General features: G+C 45.2%; 2 protein-coding genes across 2 annotated transcripts in view; one reads left to right on the top strand and one right to left on the bottom strand.

Moving 5' to 3' along the window:
• The first annotated feature begins 334 nt into the window (after positions 1–334).
• On the top strand, positions 335–8,957 carry VRK3 (vaccinia related kinase 3). Its single transcript, XM_019471882.1, is given in 12 exon segments — positions 335–946; positions 948–969; positions 1,154–1,206; positions 3,305–3,371; positions 4,152–4,236; positions 4,723–4,825; positions 5,188–5,280; positions 5,494–5,626; positions 6,405–6,525; positions 6,821–6,879; positions 7,326–7,474; positions 8,202–8,957. Coding segments are annotated over 11 exon segments (936 nt in total). The 5' UTR covers positions 335–895; the 3' UTR covers positions 8,202–8,957.
• Positions 8,958–8,978: 21 nt separating this feature from the next.
• The window catches only part of CCNF (cyclin F), a 60,748-nt gene continuing 46,572 nt past the window's right edge, over positions 8,979–23,154 (bottom strand). The window contains exons 2-17 of the mRNA XM_019471503.1: positions 20,072–20,226; positions 19,532–19,638; positions 18,536–18,603; positions 17,553–17,746; positions 17,147–17,200; positions 16,499–16,603; positions 15,853–15,930; positions 15,283–15,434; positions 14,498–14,662; positions 13,710–13,833; positions 13,177–13,357; positions 12,645–12,732; positions 11,978–12,077; positions 11,532–11,662; positions 11,096–11,265; positions 8,979–10,512 (exon numbers count right to left, since the gene is read on the bottom strand). Of these exons, the coding sequence (XP_019327048.1) occupies positions 10,049–10,512; positions 11,096–11,265; positions 11,532–11,662; positions 11,978–12,077; positions 12,645–12,732; positions 13,177–13,357; positions 13,710–13,833; positions 14,498–14,662; positions 15,283–15,434; positions 15,853–15,930; positions 16,499–16,603; positions 17,147–17,200; positions 17,553–17,746; positions 18,536–18,603; positions 19,532–19,638; positions 20,072–20,226 (2,336 nt within the window). The 3' untranslated portion in view covers positions 8,979–10,048. The remainder of the gene's footprint in view (positions 10,513–11,095; positions 11,266–11,531; positions 11,663–11,977; positions 12,078–12,644; positions 12,733–13,176; positions 13,358–13,709; positions 13,834–14,497; positions 14,663–15,282; positions 15,435–15,852; positions 15,931–16,498; positions 16,604–17,146; positions 17,201–17,552; positions 17,747–18,535; positions 18,604–19,531; positions 19,639–20,071; positions 20,227–23,154) is intronic.

Raw genomic sequence — 23,154 nt, 5'->3', positions numbered from 1 at the left:
GCTCTGCGGCTGTCCTGCGGGATGGCAGTGACCGGCTGGCCCACGGGGTCTGGCGTTCCCACGCTGGGCATCCCAGCGTGGATGTTAGCGCTGGCCTAAGATCGAGCAGAGGCTGGGCTGCTCTGTTACTTGACGAAATGCCCATCGTTGGGGGCCATGCTTCCTCTTTCTGGTTTTTAGGTACAAAACCTAAATGCTGCCGGCACCGTCCAGGAGTTCCTGTGTTGTAGGTGGTGCCAGTATTGACTAAACGTCAGTTCAGGATTCTCAGCCTGTTTTGGGGGCCAAAAGAAAGCAGCTAAATCATCTGGGCTGCTTCTCAGCTGTTCAGTGACTGCTGATCTTTTCTCTCTAGTCTAGTTGCAAACTTCCAAAGGAAAGGTTTCGATCTTGTTCTCCATTGTTAACTCAGAAGCACTGTTCAGGAGGAATTTTATCCTATTAGTAAGCTTTGCCTGATATTTGGCTTTAGTTTCTTTTTAATTACTTTTGCTGTTGTGTAACAAAGTCTGGGCATCCACCTATGTCTTTAAAAAGATGTGATGTTAGAAAAAGAGAAAATAAATGTTGTTATTATAGTGGAGGGTGCTTTTTTAGAAACACCTTTTGGATGACGAGCAGCCGATAACCTGTGTATAGCAGTCAGTCTAAGAGCAGGAGAAGAGGAACTACCCCAAGGCCAAGTAATGGGTGCAAATCTTTTTGGAGGGGGAAGGCCACATAAAACTCTGACATCCATGCAGAGCAGAAGGGACTCTGGCATCTCTTACAGACTCGACAAACTACTAAGTGAGCTGGAGGGAATGCTCAGCAAATGAATTTGGGGGTGCCTTTGAGATTCTACTAATGATTTGTTCTTTACATACCACCTTCAAAGCACCCCACTACTGTAGCCATGCCTAGATGCTTTTGTGACTTAAGCAGAGCTGCACTCGAAGCATGTCAGGGGTGCTGTGCTTCTGGAGCAAGGTAAGAATTATTTTGTAGTAACCTGGGAAGACGCCGTCATGGAGGATGCTTTTACAAAGACCACGTGAAAGAAGCAGAGAATAAGCAAAAGCCAGCTGCACAGGCTGTGTTTAATGATGCAACTGACACTGCAAGTACCTCTCTTCTGTGCTCCTGTAACCACATCTGTTCCATCCTTCCGCAGCACAGTCAGCATCTGGAACCTGTCCTCAAAAGCAAAGATACTCCCTCAAACTTGTGAGTTTTGATCTGTTTGGGTAAGGAATAGTGCATAGTGTACTGTGTCCAGGGCCCGACCCATTTGGCCTGTATGGCTAAGGGTGTCTGAGGAATTCAGAGAAAGTGGTCACAGAGGCCCCTTCTAGCTTAGGAGATGGATTTAACTTCCTGAGAGTGTCATGCTTGGATTTCAGTAGAAGTTGGCTCTTCTGCTACAGGTGTGAAGAAAACAGGTATAAGGATTAAAAAAAGGAAAAGCCTTCATCCCCAAAGGTTGCCTCTTTGATCCACCGAGCTCCGTAATCTCCAAAACTGAATTTGGTGGTGTAAGGTAGAGATCTTGATTCATTAATGTCAGACCTGCTTTCTTCCTGTATGGCAAGTGTGCGCGTACCCTGCTGAAGTCTGGGGAAACTGGAGAGGTTAGAATTTGGTGGCTGTGCTGAGGTAGTGTGATGAACCAGCACTGAGAGACTCTGTAAGGCCAGAGCACATCTTTAAATCAAACAGTAATTATAGTTGGAGTTCCGAGCCAGCTTTCTAGGCACTTGCCAATAACTTGGGTTCTCCAGAAACGTGTTATTTCCAGTAATAGATGTTCTGCAATGGAAATTCAGTTGATTTGATTTTCAGTAACTCACAAACCAGAGCAGAAAGACTGTTTTCTTGTCTGCTGTGGCTCTTGGGGGTTGCTTGTCTGTGGGAAGACCAGTGCCGACTAATGGCCCTGTGGGGGACCTGGTGGTGCCCACCCTTGAAAAGTCCCTCTCCCCTTTGAGCCGTTTAAGAGGATGGAGAAAGAATACAGTGTTAATGAGAAAAGACAGCTAAGTGCCACAAAATTAGAACCGGTAGGTGGGAAACTATTTGCTTCTGTACGCAACACGCCCAGCTCTGTTTTGCACCTTTGGCATCTTTCGGTGTTTTGCTCGGTAGTCTGGTGGCGCAGCCTAGCCCTTGTGGTTGCAGAGGACTGTCGAGTATGATACGGCACACGAGAGCATTTTGGCTCCTGGGTTTGATGGCTCAGGTTGGCTCACCAGGCAAGGTGCAGAATAAAATGTCCTCTGGAACATGGCCGTTTGTGTTGTCTGGAGCCTGCTGATTCTCCAGCTGCCTTGGCCAGTTGTGGGTAGGGCCTTTGGAATCAAACCAGCCAGAATATAAAACTGCTGCCTCCTCCCATGCGTGATAGCATCTGTCTTAAGTTAGCTTGCAGTAGGCTGAATATATATATATACACATGTGTGCGTAGGCAAACACATACATATTGACTGTAAACTATATGCATTTCAGGTCACTCAATAACAGCGGTAGTGAAAGGGCAGTAATGCTTGCTGATTGTAAGATGTCAGCACACTACCCAGGGACTTGAATGTCACCAATACAGACTTTCTGACTTGTCTCGCTTTCTGACGGCTAGAATAAAATGTTACAGTTCTTTGTTGCGACTTGCCTGTTTGCAGAAATAACCTCATCTGTGTTGTGGATAAGGTCACCTCTGGCTCCTTTTAAAATAATAGCTTTGGGACTAGAGCTCGCTCTAGGTTGCCAGATGGTCTGCATCATCTAGATGCTTTTAACCCACAGACAGTTCTAAGTGGTAGTGCTTGAAATGTCCAACGTGAGACAGCCGCTCCCTTGTTCTGTGCTGATGCTCAGAGTTTATGTGGTTCTTAGGCACAGCATTAGTGAACCAAAAGACCTGCCAGAGTCAGCTCTGTTTGTGGATAAGGTCACCTCTGGCTCCTTTTAAAATAATAGCTTTGGGACTAGAGCTCGCTCTAGGTTGCCAGATGGTCTGCATCATCTAGATGCTTTTAACCCACAGACAGTTCTAAGTGGTAGTGCTTGAAATGTCCAACGTGAGACAGCCGCTCCCTTGTTCTGTGCTGATGCTCAGAGTTTATGTGGTTCTTAGGCACAGCATTAGTGAACCAAAAGACCTGCCAGAGTTCTCAGCTCTGTTGCTGATATTTTATTTTTTTTTTTGGGGGGGGGGTTGTTGCTTTCTTTAAAATGAGTAGTGAAGGTCTTGTAGCAGTCTTGCCCAAGTTTCCCTTTGTAGCAGGGTGTGTGTGGCTGAAGTAATGCTCCTCCTTCCTTTTCCCTTTAGGATGTCAAAGATGGCAAGATCTACAATGAACAGAACTTCTTCCAGCGAGCTGCGAAGGCAGGCACAGGTTGGTGCTTCTTGGAAGGGCAAGGACTAGGCTGCTTGTTAGGAAAACTGGCCTCCCTCTCTCATCGATTACGTGAGTCTCTCGGAAGGCCAGACTAGAATAGACTAATTCACTGCTTGGTTGGTGCCAGAGTGCTGAGAAGTTTGGCCAAGAGCCTGCTCTCCCAGGCGCCTCTGTGTACATTTAGGACGCTGCAGTATTGGCGTTTTGAAGCTTTCTTGCTCTTCCCATGCTTTGTCTTGACCTCGCTGGTGGCTGTTTGGCCCTGCAGCCTGACCTGCCTTGGCTCCCTCTCCTGTGCCCCTTCCATGGGTGTCTCCGTCAGCTGCTGTCTGGTATTTACGCCATTGACCCAGAAGCCTGAGCAAGAGCAAAGCTGACCAGAAAACGTGGGCAGGTGTTTGAGGAGGGGTGACGGAGGAATTCACGTCAAACTTGCACTTCTGGGAGGACTGTAAAAATCTGCTGCTCCATCCCTCTCTCTCTCTGCCCCCTTCTTCTTTTACCTAGCCCTATAGCAATCACGTGCCTCAGCCTGCTCTGGTATTTCCAGCATCCTTTGTCTTATTCTTGCTCTGCAGTGCTATGTGCGTTGACATGCCAATACCCCAGCACATCAGGCTGGTATTTCTGGGACAGAATCAGTACAAGAGAGGCTTCCTGCTGTGGGCTGCCCAGGGCAGAGCAGGCCTTCGGAGAAAGGGCATCCCTGACTGAGCTCCTTCGTTCTGGAGCTCCTTATCAGCGTCTGCCACACTGTCCTCTTCTCTCCCCTTCTAGTGGAGAAGTGGAAGAAGTGGCACTCTGTGCCGTTGCTGGGAATCCCCAATTGTGTTGGCTTTGGACTGCATGCAGATAGCTACAGGTGAGGTGACTCTGCAAAGGGCGCAGCTGAGCTCTTTTGTTCAGAACTGCCATCTTCTTGGGCTTTCCCTCTTCTCTCCTTGCTGTCTGCTATTCCTTTTCTCGTCCCCTGGGCTCCTAACCTTATGCGCTGCTCCTATCTCATTTATTAACAAATGGTTTGCCTCTCATTATCCTGTTTCCTTCAGTCCTTGTGTTGCTGGTGAAGTCATTGCTTTTGCTGCTTCTGCCCCTCAGGCCAGGGGACACCTTATTCCTGCCTTTTAAGCTTAACACAAAGGGGAGACTCAGGCTGTATATCTGCAACACACGATCAGCACGTCTCTCCTTTTCAAGTTTTCTGTTATCAGAAGTTGAGGAAATGTTTGCCCAGGTCAACTTGGAGTTGAAGGGGGGTCTAATCCAGGTGGATCGCTTGACAAGTCTCTGTTGCAGTGTTTCCAAATCAGGTAGGTACTGCTATGAACTAAATCCTTGTCTCTTGTAGGTTTTTGGTGTTCTCTGACTTAGGGCGAACTCTTCAGTCCGTCCTGAATGATAGCTTACACCTGCTGAGGGAGAAGGCAGCTTTTCAGATTGTAGTCCGGCTGGTATGTAGAGAACCAATACTTTCTAAGAGACTTTTTCAGAAAAGACCTATAACTTTCTTCTGGATCTTTCAGAGGTGTTTTAAAGCTGATCCAGGGGGTTGGCTGGGGTCTCTAAGTAGCATCTCTTGAGCCTGTTGTAAACTTGAATAGCATCTTTTGAGCAATATGTCACCTCAAAGGAATTTGGGGTAAGGAGAATGAGAGAAACCTGACACTTGAAAATTAGAGGCTGTGAGACATGGTGCTTTTTGTGCTCCTCCACACAGCTGCGGGGAGCTGGGGAGGGTCCAGCTTGGTGATAGCCAGGGTGCTGAAGGACTCTGTGTGGTTCTGATATGCTCGCTTCTTCTGCTTACTCCTAGCTAGACTGCCTGGAGTACATTCATGAAAACGAGTACGTGCATGGGGACGTCACGGCTGAGAACGTCTATTTGAACCCAGCAGACCTCACACAGGTAGGGAGCAGGAGCAGTGCTGTGAAGAAATGGCAGTGAAGGTGGGCTTGTGAAATGGGGTAGAGCCACACCCGGGTTCCTGCTGCTGGGCAGGGGAGCAGTGCAGTCTGTGCAGTGCTCAAGCAGGTGCTGTGGTGCAGGATCGCAGGCTATGCTGTAAGCAGAATTCACGCCCCGCGCACGCTCAGGTGCGTGCTTCCTGATGTCTTCTAGGTGACCCTAGCAGGCTATTGCTTTGCGTTCCGTTACTGCCCGGGAGGGAAGCACGTGGCTCAGCGCGAAGGCAGCAGGACCCCTCATGAAGGCACGATAGAGTTTATCAGTCTGGACAGTCACAAGGGAGCAGGTGAGTCTCTGTTTCTGACACAAGCCAGCAAAGCTCAGCTAGAGCTGTTACTGTGGCAGTGCTCTCTGGAGCTAGGGCTCCCTGCTGGCATTTCTGTTATGGCTGCTTTCCAGGCATTCACATGCATCTGGAACCAAGTTCCTATTTGGGCTGTTTACTCTTGCCTCTCTCTGGGCTGCTGTGTTGGGACTTGCCAGGTCACTCAGCGACTGCAGCAAGAGGTGCAGGGATGTTCCTGCGCCATCTGGAGCCTTGGCTACTGCAGGCGTGCGAGGAATAGAAAACAGGGCCGCTTTGCGCTGGCTTAGCAGGGATCTGTTTCAAGCCAGACTGGATCCCTGCCCAAAACAGATTTGCAGCAGGCTCTGCTCTGACCTTGCAGCAATGAGAGCTGGAAAGGCATTTAAATTAGCCAGTTCCTCTGCTGGTTGGGATGTGACTGTTCTCTCCCAGTATTCAGACTGGACGAATCTTCCTCCAGAGGCTGGGAGGTGATTCCTCAACTGTGAGAGTCAGCAGGCTCCCAGAGGTATTGATATCCTAGAGCACGTCTTAATGAAGCTCTTGCATTTCTTCACTTCTGCCCTTTAGGCTTTTGCCCCTTCATGAGGCTGCCTGTTTTACAGAAGGGGCACCTCAAATAGAGACTTCCAAGGTTGTGCAATGAGTGCTGGAGTCCTTACTTGCCTTTGGAGGAGAGGTGCTAGCCTGGGCCTCTTCTGAGATGGCTCCCAAACTCTTGTTTTTTCACACGTGAATATCTCTTCCTTCCCATCAGGACCATCTCGCCGGAGTGACTTGCAATCTCTGGGCTACTGTCTTCTGAAATGGCTCTGTGGCTTCTTGCCCTGGTCTGATGAACTGGACAAAGTAGAAACTGTGGTGGAAAAGAAGGAAAAGTAGGAGAAATCATCTACTCTTTTGGGAAATGCTGAGCGGAAAACAGTGAGGGAGGTTTTGTGACTGAAGAGAAATCACTCGGCCATAGTACACTATTGGGATGTGGGTAAATCCCACTGTAAAGGTTGAGCCTGGCCAAAGGGTGTTTGATGAACCCTGATTTCTGCTCCATTCAGAATGTGGCCATCTGAATTCAGCTTTTTGGTTTCTTTTGCCCCTATTGCCAAAGACAGGCTGTTCAGGTGCCTGCTCCATTGCTTCTCATCTGACAGCACTCTGCACTGCTTATTCCAGGTACAAAGGGGATGTGATATGCCTTCTCCGGCTGTGCTTCAGGCAGAGATCCATTCCAGGTATGGGCTTGCTCTCTGTGACAGTGGGACTTGGGGAAGGAGGATTGACTGTACCTGAAGCTAGAACCTTCTCTGTGCTGGGGTGCTAGTCCAGGATGGCTTCCACTGGCGACGGTGACCAAGCATTGCATAGACTGGCTGACAGGCTCCTCCTGTGAACAAATTCCTTGTTTTCTTTACCCATTTTCTGTATTCATGAGCCTTGCTAAAGAGGCAAGTGTTCTGGTGGCTTTAAAAATGCAACATTTGAGGCTGGAGGTCATTTCCCCGTCCTGTCTTTGAGCTTCACGTTAGTCTTTGGTTTTGTTTTCCGCTCTCTGCGGCTGGCCAAGGTAGGTGGGTGAACTGTCTACAGGGAGAGCAGTCTGAGGCGGCCATTTGGCAGCTTTGTAAGGACAACTGGTGTTGCTGTGCTGCTCCATGCAGTGATGTTCCTTGCTTTGCAGATGCCCTACAGAGCTACCTGCAGCAAGTAATGGCACTAGAGTATGAGGAGAAGCCTGACTATGAGGCCCTGCGGCAGCTCTTCAAGAAGCCACTGGAAAAAGCGAAAGCTTCAGCTTATGACTCTGTGGATGTCAAAATGGTGCCCTAAGTAAGTGCCAGTAGTTTAGACTGCAGCAGCACAAAGCGCTTGTCCCCCTGTACTGCTGGGAGCACAGGAGCAGCACAGTGCTGCTGACCCGCTCGTGGGGTGCGGCAGGCAGCAGTCGGGAGGTGAGGACAGAGCAGGGTGGTCTGTGAAATCTCTCCCAGTGAAACCTAGGGGCTCTTCCTGACACGTGGAGGGAGCACTGGCCCTTCAGCATTCCCTATTAAGAGATCAGTCCAGTGCTACGCAAAGCCAGGCTTAGCCTGTGTTACAGCATATGTTTCCTCAATTTTTTTCTGGAAGTACTTGTCCTTGGAGGAATACAACAAGGGTTAATAAAGCAAAGGCTGAACGGTCTGCAGGGGTGTGGAGGAGCTAACAAAATGCAGACTGATGCAATCTGGCCCTTTTTTCATTTTTTTTAGAACTGAGGCTCTGGGCTGTATCTTTTGCTTTTCCTTTTCAGGAAGTAGATTGTAGTTCTGGTTCTGTTGCCTTGGGCAGTAAGTGGTGGCTCCCTAGGCCCAGGTGCTCTGTTTTATCCATGAGGCACCTCCAAGATTGAGGCTTGATAGAGACAGATCTGGATTTAGGCCAGGGCTGCATCAGCCAGGGCCACTGGATTAAGCAGCAAGCCCCAGGAAGATGGAGCTTGCTCCTCATCACCTAATTTACTCTTCCTGGGAAGGAACTGAACTGATTAATGTTCCTACTTTGTGCCTTCTTTCAGATCGAGAAAACTTGCACAGGAAGAGTTAAAAGCTTTCTGCAGTGTGTGGCCTTTCCCACAGATATTTAACTTTTACCTACCTGTTTTAGAACTGAGAGAGGTTTTTATAAGTGTTTTCTTCCAATTTTAATATGACCTAATGCTGAATTTTGAGCCACTGCTGTAACAAGTTAACGTGAAGACACTCCTGCATGGCAAGTCCTTGTAAGCAGTAGCTGGAGAACGGCAGTGTCGCCACTGGGAGAAGGGTGAAGCCTGGCACAGAAAAACTAAATCAGGGAATTTTTTTTTTTAACTACAGTAGCATTACATAGTTTTGTAATAAACTTTGTGGACAAGCACCCAAGGCTGCTGTTAGTTATTTGGCATGTTCGAGGCCTTTCTGTAGGCTCACTTTCTGGGGCTGCTGTAGAGTTGTGACAGTGGTTTGAGCCCTATTTGTGCAGGGTGTTCTCCCAGCTGCTCATGTTAACACAAATAGCCTACAGGCAGGCCCATCTGCAACTTAATCATAATCCCCAAACACCTCATCAGTTCTCCAAGCCCCAGGTCAGGGGGATACCAGTCATTGAAGTAAGACAGGGAGCCATTTATATTAAAAAAAGTTTTATAAAAAAGTCACTACACTCTGTGTGTGTATCTGAACTGTTGCCATCTGCCACAGTAACTTTTAAACAAAGGAGGAGTCATGGAGTCCAGTTCCAGTGTTAAATTCAGTGACATCTCCTGGAAGTCTTGTACCTTGGTATTTCAATGCTCACTACCTGTTTGTAGAGAGAAGGCTGTTTTCCTAACATTCACAGGCTGAAGGAGCTGTAACCCAGGCTTGCTAGGCTGAGGTCAGTGTAGGTGGTTTCTCCAAATTGTTACCGAAGCAGCAGATTTAATTTTTGATAAGAAAAGCATATGCTGCTCTTGCAGATCAGGAGCCAGTAGCGAGGCTTAAATTAGGGCTTTCAGTACAACAAACTGTCTGCCTTTACTACGTTGCTGCCCATTTCTAGTGTTCAAGTGATTTGTGCTTTACTTGAGGACACAGTAACAGAAATAGCAAGGAAGACCGTGCGAGACAGGAAATGAAATTGAGCCACTGGCTGGAGGTGGCAGTTCAGCCACACCGTTCCAGCAGAGACCAACAGTTCACAGAGATCCCATTACTGTAGCACTGGGCAGTGAAGCATTAAGGCACAGGAGGAGGATTTTTCAGGCGAGGAAAACACGGCAACTAGAGCCTGAGGCAAATGGGGTTTAAAACCATCTGAGAGGTAGGTAAAAAAGAAGCTCAGACTTGCAGTGAGCCTTCATTTACCTCTTGATTATATCCATAAAAATCTTGTATCAGTGCAGCAAATGGTATATACATAGAAGAGGGAAGCACCAGCTGAGTGAGACAGTACCTGGCCAGAAGGAAAAGGCAGCACAACCTCAAAAAGACCTTTTAAGTGGAAGAATTCAAGCATAGTGTTGCATCCAGTAACTTGAGAACCAAAGTCAATTCCTTTCTTTTATAGTGCCAAGCCTCACAGCAAAGCAAGGGACATGACGAGTTCTTTTCTATCACCAAGGAGAAACTGGTGAGGTGTGACAAAAATGGGCTATAAAAAGTTTTGTATGTGGAAAAGAATCTTAATTTGCAGAGGACCAGAAAATATGGAATATTTTTAAAGGCAGCTATCAAGGAAAGAAATGGCCCAGAAGTGAGCTACAGAATTACAAGACAGGCATAGGCAAAGTTGAGGGGAAGGGCTCTTTTTGGAGGTATTGACAATTATTCGCTATCATCCCTGTATGACTACAACAGAAATACTGTTTCCAGGAACCCTAGAAAAGTAAAGAGCATGAAGAAATCAGAGGCTTAAGAAGCCCAAGTTCACCCTTTCTTCACTGTGTTCTGCCACATTTTTTCGCTTGACTTGCCTTCTGTCACACTTGCCATCGCTAGGCCTAGCACAGACTGACTGTAAACATGATTCCAGGTAATGAGGCAGGCGTGGCTCCTTGTTCATGGCACTGCCAAGAGACAGTGCTGAGGTAGGTTTGAGAGGTACTCCAAGGCTGCCTTCTACAGAAGATGTAGGACTGGCACTGTTGACGGAAGAGTAGCCTGAGCTCCCTTCCAGGTTAGGATTTCTTGGGGTGCGATATGCCGAAAGGCTGCGAGTGTCATCCAGCAGCTTAGCCTCCCTCAGTGGTGCCGCATGCCCAGCCCACTCTACAGCTAGATTGTCTTCATCACTGGAGTCCTGACAGCAGTGCTCCGCCGGATCCATGTAGACCACCGTCACGTCCAAGATCCCACTGGGACCTGTCACTGTGGAATGATAAAAAGGTCAGGTTTGATTTGGGCCACACCAAGCAGGCATTCAGCACAGAATCAAGCAGGAAAAAAAAAAACCACAAAAACACAACAGGCAAAAGCATAAACCTTATGTTTAAGTAAACATGGAGGGGAGGGTAGAGGACTAAGTTCACTCTCATTTACAACAGTAACTTCCCCGCCTCAGGCTGTTTGGATAGGTACTAAAAGCTGTTTAGAAAGTGAACAGCCAGTCCTAGTGTCAGCAAAACAAACAGATAATACAGTGTTTCTAACACAGTGGGCCATTCATCACATTTGGTCCACTATCAGTGGTATCTGAAAACAGTCTCGCTCCGAAACGCTAAGCAGCTACAAAACCCTTCATCATGTTCTGAAGCAGTATAGGGAAAGAGAACAGATATATACCTCTAAAATAGTTCAACAATTATAACCACTGGGGAAGGGGGAGAGTTTTTCCAACTCATCTTCAGCTGAAAGTTCAGGCTTCTGTTGCCTGAGAAACAGTTTTAAGCAAAGATGAAGAGACAATTTTAATTCTCTCGTCTGCTTTTTATAAGGAGAATAAAACCCTCACCGTCTCCATCTCTCTCGCCTTCACTTTCCTGATCACCTTCATAACCAGAGCAGGAATCTAAACTCCAGTCTAGGAAGTTATCTAGAAGGCTTTCTTCCTGGGTGGATAGCTCTGCTGTGGGTGTAGTCACAAAGCTGCCTCTGTCGTCCTGAATGCTGTCTTCCCTCCTCCTGCAGCAAGAAAATCCAGAAGTCGCACATTAAAAGCCAAGTCTTTTTTTCCAGCTCTTTTAATAGGTATGTCAAGGTAGTTGCAGAAAAATTGATCATATTTAAGAATGAAAACTCAGGATACCAGAGAGGAGGAAAGGCTCCTGCTAATCTTCAGAGACATTTAGAATCATAGAATAGTTTGGGTTGGAAGGGACCCCTAAAGGTCATCTAGTCCAACCCCCCTGCCGCGGGCAGGGAGATTTACAGTGATAAGTTATACTAGCCTTTTAGTTCTCTTTCCAGAGGGAGAGCTAAGGAAAGTCTGAATTTCCACCATGTTTGTGTGCAAGGGACTGGGCTTCGGGTCTTCCTGTTTCACACCCAACAATGAACAGAGCTGGCTGTAACTCATCATCTAAAAATAAAAAAAATCAGAGAGCCAGTAAGAATTAGACCATAAGATTCCCAGAAGGAACAGATAGCCAGAAGGAGGCTATTTATCTTTATTTTCTAGGAGAAATCTACCCCAGTGAGTTCCTCCCACACGTACTCAAACAGAGCAGTTACAGTCCCCGCAGATCAAGTTTAAGACTACCACTTTATTTAGATAATCTGTCCTCCAAAAAGTTAGAACCCGCTTCCCATTATTTGAAGTTTACTACATCCTGCCATATGGTAGCTTTGGTCTTGGTGTCAGACATCAGCAAATGAAGACAAAGGGCTAACCCACCTTTTCTTTGCCTATTTCTTCATAACGCTCATCTTCAAATCGTTGTTTCACTGCAGTTAAGGACACCTGCCTATAATCCTTTGGGACATCGTCATGGAAACTGGAAAGAAAGATTAAAGCCCCAATCTTAGAATGGATTATATGAAACAATTTCAGCAAAACCTGCCAATTTAAATACCTTCCCTCTGTCCATCTCAGTTCTGTGCTAAGGAAGTTGGTGTTTCAGCAGAGCTGCTAAGCAGCTAGCCAGGACACTTGGTTTCTCAGCATACGAGCATCTAATTCCTTTTCTGTTCCTTGAAGTAAACGATATTTGCCTTGTACTCTTTAAAAAATGAGCTACTCTTGCTACTGGAACTCCTTCTGAAGCTCACCAATAAGCCAGTTGCAGTCTTCTGAAAATAGTGCTCTTTGGCAAGCTGAAACCTGTTAAGCCTTGAGGAGCATCACATTTTCTGTAACCCAGGGCCACTACCAGTTGTGAGAAACAGAAGAGCTGTCCCTGAACTGGCCTTTAGGCTTTAGTGCCTTGTGGTGGGGGGAGCAAGGCAGTTTCCCAAAGCCACGTCCTTCACTGGGAAGGGCTGACTCTATAGATGCAGCGTGTCTGCAAGAGCTGGAATCCAAGTACTCATGTGCCCTCCCAGAAGAGTTCCAAAACTATTACCACTTTTGGTGGAGGCTTAGCACACAGGGCAACAGGTCTTCAAGAGAGAAACCGGTGCACTCAGAGAGCTGGCTGGTCCAGGGGTGTGCTGGAGAAGAAAGTACACATTACCATTTCATGAAGCTTGGTAGTTCTGTAATCAGACAGATTTTTTTTTTTTATGGGATAAAGATCATGATCTCCACGAGCTTATGCCTGCAGACAGTTCGTTCAAGTTCACAGCTAGCTTCAAGGATAGGTTTATGTGCCAAACTGAAGTTATAGTTAAGTACAGGAATCTTCAGTCTCATTTAAACACGAAGCTTGCATAGTCTGATGCTAATACTCTTGTTCATCATAGCTATTAAGAGGTACAATAGACTGAACTCAGCTCTTCATTATGAAGTCTTACACCTGTCCCTCTCTTCCCCCCCAGGTGACTGGGACATCTTGCCTAAAGACAAAGTAACACCAAAAAAAAAACCCACCTCCCTAAAAGGACAAGGCAGACTGACATACCCTGCCGCAGCTCCACTGAAGAGGCTGTTCTTACCTTGCCTGTGTAGTATCTTAGCCAGCAGCAGTGCTGCAGCAGCCAGCCGAGCTGGGGAATACACACAAAGGCTTGTGTTTAAGAGTGACAGTTCACAAATGAAGCTGTAAAGGTGAAGAGTTCTTCTCTCCAGTGAGACTACATTTGACAATACTTCCTTGTAGTCCACGATGGTAGGTATCTAGTGCATAAAGGAGAACAGAGGTTGGCAATACAAGACAAGCACAAAGTATTTAGAACAGTTGTTTCCAGGAGATGCTGTTTTCTTTACATTAGGGTTTTTTGTTTGTTTGTTTGTTTTAACTACTACACTGACATTGAAGCATTCTCCAGTGAAAGAATAAATGGCCTCTTAGAACTTAAGTTTTAATCTCTACAGGAAGGCAGAGGGTTTTGTATCTGCATGCTCTCCACAGCTGATTGAAAACGCTTGCATGAAACCCCAACATCTTAGATAAGAAGTGCTCCTTACCACAGCCTGACTTCAGTAGCAGCCCAAGGGGTGAAACATTCCATCCACTTTCCAAACTCACCCTTATCTTTCCTTCTAGAGCAGAAATTATCTCGCCCATCATTCTGACCAAGTCTTCATATTTGTATGTGTTGTCTGTTAGCCACACAGCTTCCCGTATTGTCAAGATCTCTTTGCTGATGAAACTGCAATATTAAATATCATTAACAGTTAACCCCAGAAGAAAGGGAATTTCTGCACCTGTGCACTGCTGTTTTTGTGGCAGATAAATGCACCCAAGATGACCAAAGAGTTAAACAACTTCATAAGGTACTTTCCCAGGTACAGACCAGGAAAGAAAGAACAGCAGCTCTTCATTTATTTCACCTTTAAGCTGGAACCACCTACTAGAACATTCCTAATTCCTCATTTAGGAAACTTCTCCTAGGTTAAGACGCCAGATATTAAGGGGACTAACACAGAAGAATAATTTTCCACCACACCATGCTGTTCATCTGAGCGTAACAGACTAAACTAGGTAACACCACTGCTGCAGTTGTTCCTTACAGGGTTACTCATGCTAATACGGCATGAAAGACTTCAGTTGCTGATGGAATGCATTTAGACCAATCCACCACTGTGGAGTTTTTTCGTATTCAAAAACATGTCCAAGAAATAACATTGTGTGTCTCGTTTGCCAAGATTGTGAGTGTTTGTATATGAACACAGTTCAAGCAGCAGTCAACGCAGAGGGAAGCCAAAGATTTTTTTCTAGTATTATTATTAGCAAGGGGAAAAAAAAGCTTGAGCCACAGAAATGAATTTGAATGATCACAATAACCACCTCTGTTCACCAGTCAGAACCCCTACCGTGTGCAAATGACCATGCAGGCTATTCCCAAAAGTTGTAGTCGAGCCCGAGGTACAGGTCTCAGCTTCAAATAACGATCCACACATCCCACTGTCATGTGAAGGCATAGGCTAGAAAAGTCTTTCATGGTAGCCACTTCTACCAGCCAATCAATCAGGATGTACCTGGACAAGAAAGAGACAATCTGCACAGTTAGAAGCCATCCAAACCTGTGCTGAACAACCTCCCCACGCCTAGTTACTGCGTCCCTTCTCCACTCAAAAGTTCCAACCAAGAAATTCAACCGAAAGAATTTTCAGAATAATGACACGTTGCACTGAGATAAGGATTTGCGACCAGAGGTCTGTTATCCTCTGAAGGGTCAACGGTCTTCTTGTCTGTGAAATGGAATTAGAAGCTAACCTATAATTAATAGGCACTTGCACAAGGAAAGGGGTAGGGCATATCAGTTAGGAGGCTACAGGCCACCTAAGATAACCGGAGAGTAACTATACCTCTGACAAGTCAAACACTGCCTCTAGTTCTTGAAGAGGTTGTTAGTCTTGACAGATGCAAGAACTTACAGTCCAGAGAAAACATCACTCCTCATTTCAGTTCTTCATCGGGGTTTAAAGTAAGGGCTCTAATACTTCCTCTTTGCAAAATATCATGTGTTTCTCTGATTGTACATAACGCATCACAGAGGAGTAAAGCAAAAGACACCGTCTTCCAACAGACCTCATTCTAGATTTGTTTAGGCATTGGTTTCTGCTGTGTGGCCTGACTCCCAGATATGAGTTTTTACCTCATTGTTTCATTCATTCCTTTCTGCACAGTGAAGATACTTTGCTTGCTGATAGGAAGAGAAGCTTGAAAGATTTGAGACACCACTTCACTGGAAGATTTTGCTTCTAATCCTAGTAGGTTTCCATTCCCACAAGCTTTGGCTAAAGCTATCTGTAGTACAGAGAACACAAGAATTTTTTTGTTGGATTTTTTTTTTTTTTTTACCAAAAGCAAACTAAATCAGCACAGGAAGGTCCTGTAATTTTCCTGCTGAAAACAGAGAGTGAACATGACAAACTACTTGAAAGGTAACAGAATCAGTAGTTCTTAGTTTGGCTTAAATGTTAGACGCACACATTATTTGGGGGTAGGCTTTTAAGTCCATCAAAAGATGCATCCTTACTTGGATTGTACCACAGACATGCAGTATTTTCCAAAAGAGGGGGATCTGCAGAGTAAATGCACGCACGCATGTACAGATACTATTCAGCAATTTTGACCTTGCTTCTAAAGAGAGGAGTCTGGGCCTACAATGACAGCATAGGAAAGACCGAATGAAAACGGTTTTCCTGGGAAAAGTCAGTCTTACCTGTGCTTCCCAGCAGCCCTTTGCTGCATAGTCCCGTAGTTTCCTGAGACTTTGGAGGTATCTGCCAGGATCTGACATCTGCAGAGAGGAATGTAAACAGATTTCAAAAAACATTACCTTTGCACAACAAACAGAAGGACTGTAGTACTAATATCCAGAGAAAAAACACTCCTTGTGGGTACATCTATTATTTCAGCAACCAGTCTGTTTCTCATCATGACGACAACATTTTTTTAAGAAACTTTCTGCAATTCTTGCCCAAGGTCTGACAGGAAATGAGACAGGTCACTTGGGATTCCAGCACGAGAGCTTTGGCAGATTTATTAATGACAATGCAGGCAGTCTCCCCCCTCCTGTTCCCCAGGGAGCCATATGATCACTAGCCAGCAGTGCCTATGCCTTTAGCAGAGTTAGTATAAAGAAACTTCTGCCTGCACCTCAGCTACAACTGCTCGTAGACTTACTTACTTTAAACACCAAGGCAGACACCAAAGCTCATTTGAGAGAGTTCTTAGCACTCTCCTTGTTTATGAAGAAGGTAAGTTCCGAGGCACAGCAATTTCTTTCTGTGTATGTTCATTGCACGTAACAGAGGTCCAGAAGTTAGAGTGAAAAAGTTGTTTTGAGACAAAGAAATACTACTTACAGCAGCCTTTCTGTTACTTTCCCAAAGGAGGTAGGAGCTGTTTAAACAACCCTGCTTTGAAGATTCTTCAAACATTTCAAGGGATTCTTTTCTTTTTTCTTCATCCTGAGAACAAAAGGCATGATGGTATTTTTGCTGTCCAGCCAACTGGGTGCCAGATCTCAACACTTCAGAAGCTACAGAACAAGCTCTGTACTGAAAGCTACAGAGCAGAATCAACCAGTTGCGAGTCCCCTTCAGACTGTGAGGGGTGCTCCCACATCCACTCAGTGCTGTCATTTGAAGATCCAGGCTCAGGAAGCAGTTAGTGGTTTTCCTCAGCTAGACAAAAGCTTTTTGGCTTGCTTGCCACTGAAGGATTTTTTTTTTTTAATATGCATCATGACTGGAAGGCTTCCTTTGAGACCTGAACACACTGCAAGTCCATGATCAAGCCAAAATTAATTTCACTGTTTGTAAAATTCAATAAACTAAGTTGGTAATGTTCCTTTAAACAACCAGTACATTAAAAACTCATGAGAACAGAAATTCCTAGGCCACTTGAGGAATATAAGAGCGTTCAGCTCTTGATTTTTGTTAATCAAGGTAAACAGCATTAGCATCACCAAAAAAAGTACCCAAACACATCAAATCAGAAACACTGCTCACCTCAAAGAGACTCAAGACCTTAGCCAAGCAGTGCAGAATAGATCCTTTTTGAGCCTGAAGAAAGCATTAAGATAAAGCATTGTTAAAAGATAAACAAACAACAATAGCAATTTTTGCTAGTAATTCCAGACCACAACTTTGTTTGCCCTTCAATCATTCCTCCCCCTTGCTTTTCTCAATGTTTTGTCATCTTTGAGACAGTACTGAATCTCTCAGAAGAGACAGACAGGCCTCCAGCTCTCGGGATATACCAAGTGTAGTTTGGCAATAAATTCATTAAAATGATTGATCTACAGTCAAGCAACAAGAGCATAGGAGCATCTTGGGGAAACAAAAATATTTTTTCCAACATAACTAGACGCAGCTACTAGCCTATGTCAAAGTCAAAGGCAGAAAGAAATCTTACTTTCTCCAACTGACACTCTGCTTTGAGACTCTCGTAGACCACAGCTTTACAACAGCTTCCACTCAAGGACCAGGGAGGACGGATAAAAAGCCAGATAAATGGGGCTGCGCACACATTCAAACGCTCCGCCAGACTGAAGAAATGCGATGCCTTTAATCCATTCACTTCTGCACGACCCTCGTCGGAGATGGACACTGAATGAAAAAAAAAAGAGCCAGAAATAGTTTTGAGTTTAGTCACAATGCGTGCTTGGCATTCAGTCAGGCCAAGACAGACAATAGGATACAACCAGGAAAAGACTGAACAGTGTCTTCCCTTTACAGCCTTAAAAATCACGGAGATGGCAAAAGAAGAAAAATCTTACTACAATCAATCTTTAGGAACATACAACCCTAAGTTGGGGCGGGGGGGTGTTCTGCAAATACCAACACTCAAAGTAATGTTAATTCCTGTCAGTGTATGAAAAAATTAGTATGCAAGTCACCTGCCTTGCCAGTACCCTCTGCAAGGAGGCTCCTCCTGTCGATTGTCAGTCCCTTTTCATACATTTATCAAACTAGGTAAGTAGCCAAGTTTGATCAGAAGTTTACAAAGGATAACTTCTGAACATGAATTCATAAACTATGCATTGACTTCTTTTCTAAAAGAGCTGTGTGTGATTCTATCATTTAACACCTAGTAGTTCAGTGGCCAGTGCTTAAGCTGCACTGAAAGGTAAAACTGAAGAGGCACGATAGTAAATGAGACTTAACCACACACGGAAGGCAGCAAGCTGGCTCTGCACTTCACTGCTTTAGAACCTGGGTACAAAAGCATCAGTGTTTGAGATACAGGAGAAACAGCTTTGCAAGCAGCCACTAAAAGTGCCAACTTTATGATGAGACAGTTAGCCTGATCTGTATCTGATAAGCCTTTAGCTCATCTATATTTCCTTCTGTCATGCCATCTTCCCCAAAGACCTGAGTACAAGCTTCCACACTTACAGCCTTCATTGTACAGGTACGCTATCCCCAGCTTCACAGCAGCTTCGAAGTTACCCCTTTCAGCAGCCCTGAATGGGAAACAGAGAAGATACTTGAGGTTGAAATCAGTAGGTGCTTCCAGGCCCACATCCTCAAACAAGTGACTTCAGTGGAGGCCAAGCTGTGAATTTGGTGATCACCAACCATAAGCATTTGTGCTTTCACTACAGAAGTTAAGCATAAGTGATGCTGAGGCTTTTCTTGCTGCAACCCTTTCGTATGCCAATGTCCATAATTTGGATAATTTGACAGTTCGTAGGAACTGTTTCCCATTCCCATGCAACATCCCCAATGCCAGAATGCCGTAACATGTTTTGGTGCTTGTACCCTCAAGGACATCAAGCCCTTGTGCTCCTCCCTTCCAAACCGATGTGCACATAATAGTGTTCTTCAGAAAGAACATAATACATGCATCAAAGAAGCAAAAGTCAGAAGCAAAACAATTAGCATGACATTTAAACTGACACATCCCCTTCAAATCAGATACATAAAAAGATGCTCTCCCTCCTTTTTAAGCAGATTTACTATTACCATTTCAAACCTCAGTCGTTTTAATAATGAAATTTACCTATTTTTCAATACGCTGGTTTGCACAAGAAGTGACCAAACCAACTCAGAAATATGGTTATGCTTTTGAGCCCCTGATTTCACTTGCAAATTCATATGGAAGCACCAGTAACAGATTTTAGTTAATGTGCTACGTTCCCATATGGAATATTAATGCCCTTACAGATAAATAACTTTGGTATATGCAATGGGCCCTGCTCCAGTTAGAGACAGCAGTTATAAGCTGCAGCTTAGACATGAAATCAACAATTCTTCATCACCTTAAGTGAAGACTTCTACAAAAAGGTAAAGTCAGGTCCCCCACTTACAGCGAGGACTGATTAGAATTGTATATCTACCTTCAAACATCCTCTTCTACAATGTCAGACAAACTTGATTCTTAAAATTTACCTTTCAAACATCTTCAGATTGTTTGGAGAAGGCCATATTTCTTGGAAACTTGCACATGCCCAAACACTAGCATGATTATCCACAAGGTATTTAAGATGTGAGTGCACCTGCAAGGGGGGAGCATAAAATAATAATTACTAAAATAAAGGGACCAACAGAAAAATAGTTCTTTGCAATCTAATTTTAGATAAGTAACTAATTAATCACAAGTTAATCATAACTTGTTACCTGCCTAATCATCATTAAGGCAAGAGATGCCAAACCAAACTAATTTGTCCTGCTAGATCACTGTGGCTGAACAATTCCCACAGAAAATTTACAGAGCACTCAAATACTACTGCTAATCATCTTAAGCTTGAGTACTGACGAATAAAACTGCTACTGGGATAGCAAAAATCTAATTTATTACTGCATGTATTCTTCGGTTTTCTTCAGGTTTACTCTGGCAGGAGAAGCCAGCCTTTTCCGTGTGCAGTCCTGGCTCCTAATGGCAGAGAGAAGCCACGGTGCATGACAGAGGGGAAGCAGTGGCAGACTCACAGCTCTGACGGAGAGGATGTCCTCAGCAGGAAGGCCTTTCAGAACATGAAAAAGAACGTCCTCAGGCAGACTTAACAACGTCAGGACTCGGGGCCGTTTTCTTATCCTTCGCTTTGAAGGGAAAGAAAAACACCTGGAGCATCTACAGTGAATCACTGGAAAACAAAAGCATGGGACATCTCAGTTAGTGACGGAACAGTAGGAGGAAAAAAGGCACTACAGAGTGTACACATGCATAAACATGTCTTTACTTGAGTACCTATTTACTGCAGCATAGGACACTTCTTAAAACATATTAATCATAGACAGATTCAGCATGTGTCACGTAATGCTGTAAGACTAAGCCACAAAGTAGTAACTAACTCATTCAATTTAGTCACTTAAGCTAAGAGGCTCGGAAGGGACGGCTCATGCTCAAGTCCTCCCCCTCTGTACCCCAACTCCATCATTTGACTGTGTTTAGTTAAACTGTCACTACTACTTCATTTACCGCCCCAACTTTTCCTTCTCAGTTGATAGCAGTCTTTGGAACGTGACCAGAGAGAGAGGAAGTTAAGACCCACCAAACCAGCTCAAGCCAAAAGCCCATCTTTCTAAGCAGCCAGTTGCTGCCATGGGTGCTCATGGAAGATCCCTAAGAACCAGGAAGCCCTTTTTTGAAGTTTCAGCACCTTGTAGCATTCATAGACTAAGGCATCACCTACATCTTCTGTTCCTCATTAAGACAGTTTACCCTCGCTGCATTCGCCAAGAGAGGAAAACGATCTAACAGATGAGGCAAAACCAAGAAGAGCACACGAGGACTGCTCGCTGGTAGAGACTCCATGGTAGAAAGCCCAATCCCTTTTCCATCTCCTGGGGATAGCGCAGCGTTTGGGCTGCCACCAAGAGCCTGGCCCCCGCCTGCACTCAGGAGCCCCAACGTCCACAGCAGTCTGGCTAACAAACGGCAGAAATTCAAATCAGTGAAAGGTGCCAGGAGGGGAAAAAAAAAAAAGCACATTCCCCACCTCCAGCCCGCAAATGGCAGCGAAGGATCACCCTCACAGAGTGGTGCTTGGGTAGGAGGACCCAAATCAATCCTGGTTCATGCTGTACCTTTCAGAGCCCCGCCACGCGACAGCGGAGGTGCCAACACTGCTCATTTCCACATCAGCCTCTCACAGCTCTCAGGAAGCAGTCCATACAAGCAATAGAGGCCCATTTCTGAGCGAGAAAAAGGCTGAACGTTTTCTTTGCAGACATGAGGGCTCAAAAAGTAGATTCTGAAGTGAAAGCTTGAGCCCCACAAATTAAAGGGCCACGTAAGGGCCTTTGTCTTTATTACAGAAGATCTCTTAGTTGTATTTTTCAAACCTGGTTTAAGTCTTACACAAAGAGATTATACTTGGGAAACTTATTTACTGACTTTTTTCTTAAAAAGTTTAATAAAAAGGCACAGACTCCACTAGAGAGTCCAATACTGTGCAACGTGCATGTGCTAGCATTGCTTACCCTATTTTCACCGGTTCATTTCTAGCTTGAAGATTTTTTGACTTAAATGAAAACAGTAGAGTCAAAGTAGTAGTATAATACATATACCAAACCACCCCATATTATCTATGAAGTAAACCAAGTCAGAGCTATGTAGTCTCACTAGATTACAGGGTCAAAGGCATAAGCGGAGAGAATGATGCAGCTCTCAAGTTTGTTACAATGAAAAGTAAAAGGTGGCTGAAAAGTCAAGGTGAGGATAGAGAATTTTAATGAGGCAAGTATTTTTCTCTCCATGAATATTTTTTCCCCTTTTGCCTGCTCTTCTACTTCAGATGTTTAACATCTCATGGTTATAACCAACATATGGAAAACCTCATGACCTTATACTAATCGCCAGTTCTTCACACACAACTTCAGTGAGAGACCGGTGAAGCAACGTGTTGCATTTCTCTGAGAAGATAAGAGCAACAGCTCTTAGCAGCTGCAAATGCAGTGAATGGAAAAAATGTATGGACTGGCCAGTTAGACCCTCGTCTCTCTCCAAGCATGGCAGCCCACAGAACCGGGAAGTGTCCAGACTCACAGACTGCATAGCCAATGCAAAGTTTACAGACAATTTGTTCAAAGCAAAGTTGCTGCATCAGGCTCAATTACTTAATACAGGTTTTTCGGTTTGCAAAGGGAAGCTTATCTGGGTTTTCAGCAGGATCCTTAAGAGGAGCCTGCAAATTCCTAAGAGGTTCATGAGCCACGGCTACCACTGTGCTAACACAGGTTTTTCTGTTCATATATGCTATTAACTTCCTTCGCACTTCAGGTTTAATGAAACAAACCACCAGCCTGATACAAGATAGCATCCAGTGTCTCTCCAGTAGCATGTACCTACCTGTTACCTGTCTTTGATTAAAAAGCTATTCCCGTGAAAATAAAAACTTTTTTGACGTGCACAGGGCAGAATACTGCTCTGCTTCGCATCCTCTTCCCCTCTCCGGAGCAAACTTCAGCAGTGTTATTGCCATGAAAAAGAAATGGACTTCTACACTGGTATGCCAATTAAACCTGTGTGAACATCCGAATGACTCGGGAGCATGGGGTACTTCAGCAACTCGGGGAAGAGAAAATTTTCAATTTCAAAAGACAGGAAGTCACACAGGGAAATTTTCAATTTGTTGCTTCACAAAATCAGAGTGGTTTAGGCTGGAAGAGACCTCTGGAGATCATCCAGCCCAACTGCCCTGCCCAAGCGGGGTCAGCTACAGCAGGCTGACTGGACGCGGTCCTGCGCGGGTTCGAAAGTCTCCGAGGATGGAGACGCCGCAGCCGCTCTGGGCAACCTGTGCCACCGTTCAGTCACCCTTAGAGTAAAAACCGGTTTTTATGTTTGAATGGGGTTTCCCGCATACCAGTTGGCGCCCAACACACTCAGAGACGTCTTACGTGTTATTCCACACGCGATCCACATTTTTTAACACCTGCCTTCGAAGTTGGAAGCGCAGGAGTGCTCAGACCCATCCGCCAACTATAGCCAGGGAGCGGCTGCTCCAGAGAAAGAGAGGGAAAAGAGCCGCCTCAGGCACGGCGCCGAGACACCGACACCCCGGCGGGGC

Source organism: Aptenodytes forsteri, unplaced genomic scaffold (assembly GCF_000699145.1).
Source record: "Aptenodytes forsteri isolate BGI_AS27 unplaced genomic scaffold, ASM69914v1 Scaffold26, whole genome shotgun sequence".
Taxonomy (NCBI): domain Eukaryota; kingdom Metazoa; phylum Chordata; class Aves; order Sphenisciformes; family Spheniscidae; genus Aptenodytes; species Aptenodytes forsteri.
Note: the sequence above shows the minus strand (reverse complement) of the source record. Positions and strands in the feature narration are given on the sequence as shown.